General features: G+C 44.5%; 1 protein-coding gene and 1 long non-coding RNA gene across 2 annotated transcripts; one reads left to right on the top strand and one right to left on the bottom strand.

Annotated features, from left to right (window-relative positions):
* Positions 1-297: 297 nt before the first annotated feature.
* Positions 298-1,218, top strand: TMEM174 (transmembrane protein 174; the record flags this gene model as incomplete). The annotated part of the gene is made up of 2 exons (XM_080804827.1): positions 298-923; positions 1,113-1,218. 2 exons carry the CDS (start codon positions 298-300, stop codon positions 1,216-1,218), a joined length of 732 nt encoding a protein of 243 aa, XP_080660953.1.
* A 1,429-nt stretch (positions 1,219-2,647) lies between these two features.
* On the bottom strand, positions 2,648-8,444 carry LOC308343770. The gene is made up of 3 exons (XR_013966900.1): positions 8,296-8,444; positions 5,202-5,333; positions 2,648-3,305 (listed from the first exon to the last, which is right to left on the bottom strand). It is a non-coding gene; the product is annotated as an uncharacterized lncRNA (long non-coding RNA).
* Between the last annotated feature and the right edge of the window lie 3,646 nt (positions 8,445-12,090).

Raw genomic sequence — 12,090 nt, 5'->3', positions numbered from 1 at the left:
AGGACAGGCTCAAGTAGTTTTTGAATGAGTGAATGAATGTGAATGAGAGCGAGCTTGTCATTGAATCGTAAAACAGAAACCTCCAATTGTTGATAGCGTAAGAGAAAACTTCAAGCTTCATTTCTCAGACCTTTATTCTTTGAAACAAAGTTCAGGCTTCTGCGTGTTATACTCTGTTAACCACAGAGGCCCAAAGTTCTTCCATAACTGATCGGAGCCTGGGATTGCTCTTCTCAGCTCTTAGGAGCCCTCACACTCCCTTTCCCCTCCAGGAAGCGGGGTGATCACGGGCAGACGATGGAGCACGGCAGCAGCCGCTTGGAGGACTTCCCTCTCAACGTGTTTTCCGTCACTCCCTACACACCTAGCACCGCTGACATCCAGGTGTCCGATGACGACAAGGCGGGGGCCACCTTGCTCTTCTCAGGCATCTTCTTGGGACTGGTGGGGATCACGTTCACCGTCATGGGCTGGATCAAATACCAAGGTGTCTCCCACTTTGAATGGACCCAGCTCCTTGGACCTATCCTGTTGTCAGTCGGGGTGACATTCATCCTGATTGCCGTGTGCAAGTTCAAAATGCTCTCCTGCCAGGCGTGCAAGGAAAGCGAGGAAAGGGTCCTGGATTCGGAGCAGACGGCGGGAGGACAATCATTTGTTTTCACTGGTATCAACCAACCCATCACCTTCCATGGCGCCACTGTGGTGCAGTATATCCCTCCTCCTTACGGTTCTCAAGAACCCCTGGGGATGAACACCACCTACCTGCAGCCAGTGGTGAACCCCTGTGGTCTCATACCACCTGGAGGGGTGGTGACCGCCACGCCAAGCCCTCCTCAGTACTACACCATCTATCCTTCAGAGAATGCTGCTTTTGTTGGTGACCCAGACTACCCTTCCTTCGTGGCCGGTGGAAATGACAGGTATGTTGTGTGGAGTGGGGATGCATCTCTTCCAGCTGTCACAGTTGTGGCCCATGGCTTTGTCTGGTGTGTAAGGAAGGTGCTGGGAGAAGGCAAGCTTCTGTGTGGCGTGTTGCCAAAATGGTGGCGCTGGTTCTGAGAGAGGCGGTGTGGACTGTAATGGGTCTGTGTTTTCCGCTCCCATTTCAGATCCAGCCCTGATGCTGACCAGCTAGAAGAGACCCAGCTGGGAGATGAGGTGTCTGCCTGCTTCTCTCCTCCCCCCTATGAGGAAATATACTCCCTCCCTCGCTAGACTATGATGCCAAAGGAACAGCATTCAAGTCATTGTTGCTGACAAATGAGATGTCGGGTGTTGTGACCTTTTTAGGTTAGACAGCAGAGCAGCCCAGCCAGCCTTACAGATACCAGTCGAGGGGGGGTGGAGTGGGAGTGGGGCAGGAGGGGAAACAGGAAGGAAAATATCTGAGATGGGTAAAAATTAGGTGGGGGTGGAGGAAATTTCCTCCTGGTACAGCTGGATATTCCCTGCATATGGACATGGGCAGGAATTTCACTTGGTCCACAACCCACCCCTTTCCTACAGGAAGGCCCTGGTGTCTCAATTTTAATTACAACAGCCAAAGGGAAAATCACTGCTATTGTGACACTGGGAGTTTCCATGGCAGTGAGAAGGGGGGTGGGCAGGGAGCAGGGAAGAGAAAATAGGCTTCACTGGAGATTTTCTAGTACCTGTTCTCAGCCCCCCAAGAGGGTTTGCAGATTCCCAAACAACATGGTTGCCATCCGGTGTCCCTTGAGGACTCTGGGTATCTTAAAGGCTGCAAAACATTTTTTTAGTGGAATAAAATAAAATAATATCTCCGTTTAAAAAAGGGATTAGAGGGACGCCTGGGTGGCTTAGTTGCTTAAGCGGCTGCTTCGGCGCGGGTCATGATCCCAGGGTCCTGGGATCGAGTCCCATATCGGGCTCCTTGCTCGGCAGGGAGCCTGCTTCTCCCTCTGCCTCTGCCTGCCTCTCTGTCTGCCTGTGCTCACTCTCTCTGACAAATAAATAAATAAAATCTTTTTTAAAAAAATCTATTAAAAAATAAAAATAAAAAAGAGATTAGATAGGGGCGCCTGGGTGGCTTAGTGGGTTAAGCCTCTGCCTTCGGCTCAGGTCATGATCCCAGGGTCCTGAGATCGAGCCCCGCATCAGGCTCTCTACTCAGCGAGGAGCCTGCTTCCTCCTCTCTCTCTCTGCCTGCCTCTCTGCCTACTTGTGATCTGTCAAATAAATAAATAAAATCTTTTAAAAAAATTAAAAAGGGATTGATAGCTGGCTACAAAATAAACTAAAAACCATACAAAATAAACATGATAGGACAACAGTGTCAATAAATCCTTAAGTTATCACTGGGTCACAGTGACTCTTTGGCAAGGCTAAAGCCTGGTTTGCCCACCAGGCTGGGATCTGTGTTGGAAAGGAGCTACCGGGGTCCAGTGACCAAGAGAACATGGGGACCTCTCTAAGAACTTGTCTATGAGTTCTGCTGAATTAGACAAAATAGAGCCTCATGTCAGTACCTGGAAAATCATGAATCATGGAAACAATCCTTACGGTCAAGACAAGCTTGTCTTCTTTATAAAAGAAGTTGGTGTTCTTAATCTTCCTGAATCTGAACTATATAATAAACAACCACAACAGATAAAAGATTTAAGAAGAGACAGTTACCACTGTTGGGTTTTAAAATAAAATATTTTCTTTATTTTCCTGCCACTTGAGATAAGGGGCACTCATCCCAAAGGAAGACAGGATTTAGCAATACCTTAAAATTTTGGTACTATGTGTATATAGAGAGTGATTTTAATTAATTTTTATCAAAAACATCTAGTTTTCCAAAGATATGATTAAAATATACTTGATACATTATTGTTGTGATTTGTATTTTATCTTAGGAACAGAACCTTTCTATATGAGAATTCATTTTGATGTGTGATGATAGAAGGGGATGGAAAAACAGGATTCCGTTTACAGAAGCAATATTCATGAAATACTGGATTCCTAGCTGAGGGCCATTGGTTCTGGGGAGGAAGTGTGGGGACAGGGACACAGCCATGCATCACCAGCAGCATACCCACTGGCCATGACACCCTGCATGCCTGCCTCCCTGACCCCCTTTCCCTGCTCATCCTCACTCAGCCCACAGCTTTAGATTCCTGGATTTGGGTTATAATGAGCATCAAGGAAGGCTCAAACAGGAAAAAGATGTGTCCACATGTGGCAGCTGGGCAGGCAGGACTGCCGATTTCTCCCAGGTATGCTGGGAGTCCTACATGCACCGAAGTGGCCTTGGGAAGTCTTTATCTCCAGGCAGAATGATTCAGCGTGAACTGTTCCTGTTCAAAGAGAGAAAAAGGGCTAACATAGAGATAACTGATGCCTCCCAAATGGACTCAGAGCTTCAGGAGCTCAGGGTGGGTGGCAGGCCTGCAATGGTCGGGGGCAGGAGTGGAGGGATGGGAATGTGTTCATTCATTCAACATTTATTGAGTATATCCTCTGTGGCTAGACATGGGCAATCAAGTGGAGATATAGAAGTGAAACACTCAACCACCAGAAAGCACAGATTCTGCTCTGCCCTCATAGATCTTCTTGTCTGGGGGGCAGGGGATGGAGAGATCTGACCAGTTACTCTCCAACATCCAAGAGGGGTCCTGTAGCTTCAAGAGGGACTTGGACTGGTCAGGAGCGTCATGGGGGCCTGCCTGAGGAAATGTAGTCAAGGCCCTCGACTTGCATAACCCCAGGGAGCGCTGTTCACACTGGATAGCCATGCGACTGGTGTATCTTGACCTCTAAGGACTGTGCTGGGAGCTGCAGGAACAGCTGCTGATACCCAGTCAAAGAGAAGGAGGGAGATGGCTGGCAACCCCTCCGGGTGTCAGGGGGCGTTTTGCAGCCTGTGGAAACTGACAGTCCCGCTGCAGCTGCACTCAAACAGAGATGCCTTCAGCTACCCGACAACCCCACCCCCTTGCTCTCTGGCTTCTGGACAACACACTCTCTATCTTTATTTGGGGTGGTGGGCACCAGCATGATGGTAAGCCCACTGCATGGCTTTTGGATCCCAACCCCAGGTCCTTCCTTAGTCTCTCTGGCCAGCAAGGACATATTCCTGACGGGTTTCCAGTTTGTCAGCCAGAAGTCTGCCTTTTAGCATTCTTTCTTGCAGTATGGAGGACTGCGACCCTGGGACAGTGGGTTAGAGTCTGTCTGGTCCCGGCTATGCAACCCACCCTGAGATTATCAGTGGGGGAAGTGGCCCTGGTTTTGGGCATATGCTCAAAGGTTCAGTGCCCAGGCCAGAACCCGAGGGGTCAGCCTCGTTGAACCTTTTAGGTTGTGTCTGGAGAGCAACTGGAAAGCCACTGAACGGCCTAAATGGGGAGGGAGCTGTGATCTGAGTGAACACTTACTGGTTTGGCCAAGACTCAGAGTCATCTGGGGGTAATAGTGACCTTGCTGGCAAAGCTCAGACCCAAGAGACCAGGGCACCAGGGAACACCCTTCCCCACCCTTGCCTTCAGTGGGGCACATGTTCTGGCTGTCTATATAGAATTCAGAAGAAAACTAAAAGGTCTTGTTAATCAAAGGAGACAGGCTCCTTAAGAATGTAATGTTGTCTGGAAACATCTCCCAGGGGCTGACTAGGGCTGGGTCTTTTGGCTGGAGAGATGGATGATAGCTGACCATCCTGACAGGGTAGGACAGGAATTACTGAGGCCTGTGAAGTGGGGCCCAGCCACCAAGGGGGAGATACTTTTGCAAAGCTCTTAGGATGTCTTCTTTCTGTCCTTGGGCCCACAGAGGGACAGATCCCCTGTGCAGTGTGGGTCTGGGTTCACTCCCTCCTGTAGAATCCTGGGAGGTGTCTAGCACAGGTGGGGCACTCCCCAGATACCGTGGTCCTTCTTCCTTTGCTCCCCTGTGCCAGGCACGAATCTCAGCTTCACTTGCCCTCAGTGGCTCTCGACTACAAAATCAGCCCTTTCAGAGCTCTCCCCACTTATTTGGCAGAGGGTGGGGGTACAGCATAAAAATAAAACCTCTTGTTTGTGAAGAACTGGCTGTGGGTATCTATTTTCAGCTTCCGACCTCTGGGGTACCTCATTGGCTTTGTTGACTGTTGGATCCCTGGAGCAGAGCTGGCTGAAGCCCCATGCCCCCCGGATGGCTGGTGTTGCTCCCCCAAACAGAGGATCCTCATAGGAACCGAGGGGTAGACTTCTTACCGACAAAGAGAGTTTCCTGCCTGGTTCTCGGTAGTGGCCGTGCTTGTCAAGGTCACCAGGGCGCTGTCTGCAGACTGCGACTCACACCACTTGGCCCCATGCAGGCTCCTCCACACAGCCAGCACCTGGCTCCTGTCAAACAACAAATGTGAAATAAAGAAATTATCTATCAAATAGATAATTCAGGAGCACTCTAGAGCAACTAGCTGTTCTGGTGTTTTCTACATTATGAAAAATTTTCAAACGAATACAAGAGTAGAGAAAACAGTACATCAAACCCTGTGTGGCCACCACCAACCTCAACTCATGGCCCATCCTATTTCATTTAGACCCCAACCACAATCCCCCAACTACATTTTTATTTTTTTCCAGGGTTTTTCATCTTTTTTTTTTTTTAAGATTTTATTTATTTGACAGACAGAGATTACAAGTAGGCAGAGAAGCAGGCAGAGAGAGAGGAGGAAGCAGGCTCCCCGCTGAGCAGAGATGTGGGGCTTGATCCCAGGACCCTGGAATCATGACCTGAGCTGAAGGCAGAGGCTTAGCCCACTGAGCCACCTAGGCGCCCTGTTTTATTTTTTTTAACAGTTTCCTTTTTCTTTTTTTGAATGGAGGTATAATTGCCATACAGCATTTTGTTAGTTTCAGGAGTACCACATAATGATTGATATTTGTAGCACCCAACTGGATTTTTAAAAAGGTAATCATGTCATCCTAAAATATTTCATTGTGTATCTTTAAAAAGTAAAGGTAATAGGGTAATGGGTAGTAAGGAGGGTATGTGTGGTGATGAGCACTGGGAGTTATACACAACTAATGAACCATTGAACACTACATCAGAAACTAATTATGTACTATATGCTGGCTAACCGGACATAATTTTTAAAAAAAGAAAGAAAAAAGGTAAAGACTAAAAAAAAAAATCACACCATTATTATGTCTAAAAAATTTACGCTTAACGTCATCAAATATCTAGTTAGTGTTTAACTTATCCCACTTCACTCTATTTTATTTTTAGCTCTTCATTTTGCTTGAATCAGGATCCAAATGAGATTAGCTTTTGTTAAATGCATCCTAAATTTCTAGTTATGCTATACCATGTTTTGGGAGGCAGACAGTTGGCAAACTATTCATGGTAGCCAATTCATATTTATTAAATTTCACTTTCCAGACAAAAATGTTTTTCAGGGTTCTTCACTTTGTATCTCCTCCTCTGTCAGTTCCCTGAAACTCTAGGACTTCTCTGGAATTAGAAACTTATTTTTCCTGATTTTAGCACATTACTAGGAATGATCCTAAACATGGGCCTAGAAGAAATAAATACATGAAAACAAAAAGAGATCTTCAAGTGAATGTTTAGTTGAGAAATATCTGTTGCAGAATAGTGTCAGGTGTATCTCAAAACTCTGAAAACCTTTAGCATTTCTGACTTGGTAGGAAAAAAAAAGTTTTTTCCTCTAGAAATCATAAAAACTCCTTTGAACATTTCAGAAGTGGGAACAAGAGTCTCCTTTTTAAGAATTAGGCAGGGGCTCTGGGTGGCTCAGTTGGTTAAGCCTCCAACTCCTGATTTTGGTTCAGGTCATGAGCTCAGGGTCCTGGGATGGAGCCCCACGTTGGGCTCCATTCTCAGCAGGAAGTCTCCTTGAGATTCTCTCTGTCTCCCTCTGCCCCTCCCCTTGCTTGCTCTGTCTCTCTAAAATAAGTAAATACAGCTTCATAATAAATAAGTAAGTAAATGATGGGCAAAGCCTCTTGCTGAACATTAAAATATTACCTGGTACAATTGAATTCACAGAGGTTGATTGGGGACCTCTCACCAATGAGTTCCCTATTCTCCTCAACTTAAAAATGAATGTATTTTCTGGACATGCCTACAACTTCTCCTTTGAAGGTGGTTAGTATAAATGTGTGTGTGCATGTGTGTTCACCTATACTCTCTTAAAGAATGTGATTTATGGATTTCTTGCCCATTTAGTACCTGTAAATCATCAAGAGTTTTATGTCCCAAGCAGTCAGCAGTTGGTTATAAAATCAACAGAGAGCTGTACTAAATAAACCTTTCCTGGATTGCTCTTAAGAATTGATGACAAATCAGAAAGTGAAGACAACTCCATGGGAATGATTCTCACCTGCCTCTGGGATACCACAAAGGTCTCAGATACAGGAATTTTATTTGTCGTGAGCTTTTAAGAAGATTAATAACCAGATGAACTGGGAAGGAAATCAGTTTTCTGGGTGCCAGAAGTTTTCTCCTGAAAGAAAGAATTTGTCCTCCAGCATAAAACTTAACACTTGTGTAAATCATAGACACAACTATGTGTGCTGGGATCTGATGATACACAAGGGGCTGAAAATGAAGCTTATGTAAGAAGTCAGTGATCTTCCTGTTAGAATCCTCACATTTATTAGCTTAAAGAAATAAATTTTAAAAAGGAATGTGTGTGTGTACACTTTTTTAATATATATGTTTCTCGATAAATACATAAGAACTGAGAATGGTCATTTCTGACGCTAGGGTGGGAGACTCATTTTTCACTTTAGTCCATGCTAATTAATGAATTTTTTTTTTACCATGTTCATTTACAACCTGTTCAAAAATTATTTTTGGAATAGAGGAAGAAGAGGGGTGCCTGGGTGGCTCAGTCGTTAAGCGGCTGCCTTCAGCTCGGGTCATGATCCTGGAGTCCTGGGATTGAGCCCTGCGTTGGGCTCTCTACCCGGCGGGAAGCCTGCTTCTTCCTCTCCCACTCCCCCTGCTTGTGTTCCTTCTCTCGCTGTTTCTCTCTCTGTCAAATAAATAAATAAAATCTTTAAAAAAAAAAAAAGGAATAGAGGAAGAAGATAAGGAGATGATCTCTCTCCATGTGTTTTTACTGTTAACATCATCTTCTTGAGTCCCGAGGTAATAATGTTCATTGTCACCGCTGCTTATATATCCCACAGATAAACACACAAGACACACAGATGCAAATTCAGTGTGTATACAGATGTGTGGACACAAGTACCTTGTAATATGAACCACACTTTTACATGGACACACACACATAAGGCCTCGGGGGACAGAACCGAGTGTTCACTGTCCATTGCTCACCATGTGTGTGAAAGAGTTTTCACACATCCATGTTGTCATTGAAGTCCTCTGTGGCTCCTGCTCAATGTTAGGTAAACACAGACCAATGTCAACGTAGCCGCAGCACACAGAGAGTCATGAGTCAGATTCCACAGGTTCTTTCTTTGATCATTTTCTCAACCCAGCCTCCACCGTCACACCTTGAACACCTGCTCACCCCAGCAGCCATTCATTTACCTTTGTACCTTCGGAGGTGAAAAGGAGAGCAACCTAAGTTACCTGATTCCTCATTGGAAGGAGCTACAGGACTAACTGTGCACCATTTTCTCCTCTTTCCTCCCTGGATGGGCCTGCAAGGACATCAGTGCCTGTAGCAGCCACCCTTGGCCCTTTCCCTCCCGGTCCCTGCCGGGCCCTCCCACTCCCCATTTCCTTCTGGGCTTCTGGGGCTGGCCTGATCCCACTTCAGCCAGGAAGGTTACTCTGATCCCTCAACAGTCTGAACAGGAGCCAGAAAAACATGTTTGGAATTTTTCAGAAGGCAAGTAGACTATAGAAGGGAAAACAAAAGCTCTGTCGCAAAGCTTGGAAGAGAACAGGTTTAACTAGGGTGTGTCTGGGTCTCATTCGGCCCCTCGGAGGCCACAGAGACTCACCCTCAGGGGTCACCTTTCTGGTCCCGGTGCTCTGCTGACGCCCGGACAGACCTCCCAGCTTCCTCTGTGGTTCTTGAAGGCCTGTGGCAGGAGGCACCCCATGGCTACTTAGACTTTCGTATTCAGCTGACATCTTTTCAAACCTGAACAAAGTGAGTTTGTCACTTCAAGAGAAGCAACTGACAGCGTTTGTGGCCCACAATAACATTCAACCTTTCAAGGGAAAATGAGAATTTCTGAAAAACTTCTATCATCATGAGCTTGACAACTTCTTAAAAATGTGATTTAAAAAAATATTATATAACGAGATGTGCCAACATTCGAAAGGACTGTATAACTCAGTGAACAAGTATTTTCCACGTGAGTACTAGATGATGTTTCAAAATCATGCCCGTGTACAACATGCATTCAACATGCTAGATGGATCAATGGGTTTTCATGTACTAAAGTACAAAATATTCATTGATATGATTTCAGATTCCACACTGCAACTAGCCTTTAAGAAACTTCCATGTGAGTTTTGGTGTAGTACTGAAGAATAATATCTATGATTATCTGAAAAGTTTTTAAAAAACTTCCATATTTTCCAACTTATACATCTGTGTGAAACCAGATTCTCTTCATATAATTCAACCAAAACAACACATTGCAACAGATTCAATGGGGAAGCAGATATCAGAATCTGGCTGTGTTCTGTTGGATATTTTTCAAAAATTTAAAAATTAGAAAGAAATACCACTCTTCTAACCTTTTTTTCCACAAAGGAAATAATATGGTATTTAATACATAAAGGGTATATAATTGTAATTTTTATTTGTTTTTTCCTTTCTCTATTTTTTTAAAGTTACTTTGTTTATTTGTTTAAATAATCTCCACAGGCAACATAGGGCTTGAACTCACAATTCTAAGATGAAGCAAGAGTTGCATGCTCTTCCAACTGAGCCAGCCAGGTGCCCCTGTAATTTTTATTTTATTTTATTTTTTAAAAGATTTTACTATTTATTTGAGAGAGAGAGAGAGAGAACAAGAGACAGAGAAGGAGCAGGGGGAGGGGCACAGGGAGAAGGAGAAGCAGACTCCCTGTTGGGATCATGACCTGAGCCAAAGGCAGACGCTTAACCAACTGAGCCATCCAAGGCACCCCTATAATTTTTATTTCTATGTTTTAATTTTTTTGAAGATCCTAGAGCTTTCTAAAATTTTTTCAGCATTATTGGGGTATAACTGACAAGTAAAATGATAATATTTTAAACTGTACAATGTGATGATTTAATATAGATAATGTAATCTTTTAATGCTTAAATAAATATTTAATCTTTTTTTGGTTTTAATTTCTAATACGGTAAGTACTAGTAGATATCACATAAACAAAAATTCTTTGGGTTCCTCAATATATTTCAAGGGTATAAGTGATTTCTAAGAGCCAAACTGTTGAGAACAGCTGGTCTATATGATTAGGGACAGATAAGAAGCAGGGGCAATGAACCTACCTAAAACACTACGTTTTCTAGCCTCCTTTGCAGCTAAGTTTGAGCATGTAATGAAGTTCTGGCCAACAGGATGTAAGCAGAAATTTGGGGACAAGGCTTCCAGAAAGACTCCCTGGAAAATAGATAGCTAGGGGAATTCCTTTTTTTGACTTCTTGCTTTTCCTCATTCTGAAAGACTACAACTTGTACGTAGTCACAGAACACCTAGCAGCCAGCTCAGACAGCAAGGCGACCCTGAGAATAGAAGCTACTTATAAAGAAGGAGCAGAAAGACAGAAAATGTTGAGTCCTCAATGACTGTGATGCTGGTTGTATACTCTAGACTTTTTAAACGGAAGAGAAGAAAAGTTTTGAATCTTGTTCAAGCCACCATTATTTTGACTTTTCTGTTACATGTAGGGAAAGCAAATTATTTCTTTAAGTGTGACAGTGTGCTAAGATTAGCCACAAAGGGCCCATCTTTATGTGGATTATATAACTATTTATGTATTTTTGAGACTGGGTTTCAATCCCATGCCAACCACTGTATCAAGGTATGATATCGAGAAAACATTTCTCAGGGTTAGCATTACAGGCACTCAGAAATTCATTCAAGTCTTTAATCAGCAAACATTCAGGAGGCTCATGCTATTGGCAGACAGAGAGCCAGGCATTGGGTCTACGTACGCTCAGAGCCCTCGAGGTCCATGAGGGAGCCGCCTCACCCCAGGAACTAGCGCGGCCCTCACGGCTCTGCTGTGGGCCCCACAGTGAGATAACCGACTATTCTCAGTGTAGAGAGAGAAGTGGACAGCTTGTCCCTTAATTGGTATTTCTGGGGCAGGCCTTAAAATTCTCTTGAGCAAATTTCATTGTCACCCGCACTCACTGAACCAGAATGGCCCAAATAAACAAAGACGCTTGCCCTCCCCTCTCCTTAACGCTGATGGGTTGACAGATCGCATTCCCATGACCAGCCACGTCAGTTACTGCGGGCTGTCTCATGCTACATCACTCCGGTAACCAGCCTGATCTGAACGTACAGCTGCAGAAGGTCAACAAACCTTGTCCATGGGATCACCTGTTGCTAAAATCTTTTAAACAAAGGTAACTTCTTGTGGAACCCTAGAGCAGTCTCCTCCCTCCTGTTCTACAGTCTATAACCATTTCCTGGGAGCATCACAGGTGAGGATGGGATGAAGGAGAAATGTACAAAGGGATTATTCATGAAGGTTGGCGCATTCCAGAAGGGGGGGGCATCTCCAGAGTAACCAGGTTTCCCTCAGGCTCCTTGGATTCGGGGTGGACTCAGGCCATACCTGACCACTGCACAGCCTGCTAGGGATCAGACATGGTGACACTGTTGATCAAGAACTATAACGTCTGCAGAGTTGTGATTAGTAAGACATGCTGCCCTGACAGGGAAAGCAGGGTCAAGTACAAGCCTGGGTGGGATGCCACTTATTAGCTAGGTGACTTCAGGCAAGTTGCTTCACCTTGCTGAGTGCAAGAAATAGTTACATATGGTTCCTCAAGTAATGCTATTCACTCTAGCATTGGGGGTATAGGCCAAAATATGCTAACATCGTTAGAGAAATTATTTTTCTATTAATTTTCCGCTATCATAATCTATCACTTGGAATTAGATTTGTTTTCATGTCACTAAAAACCCCCAAATAACAGGAACTCAA

This window comes from Martes martes (assembly GCF_963455335.1).
Source record: "Martes martes genome assembly, chromosome: 5".
In the NCBI taxonomy this organism is placed as follows: Eukaryota; Metazoa; Chordata; class Mammalia; order Carnivora; family Mustelidae; genus Martes; species Martes martes.
The sequence above is the reverse complement of the archived record's forward strand: the minus strand, read 5'-3'. Positions and strand labels throughout refer to the sequence as shown.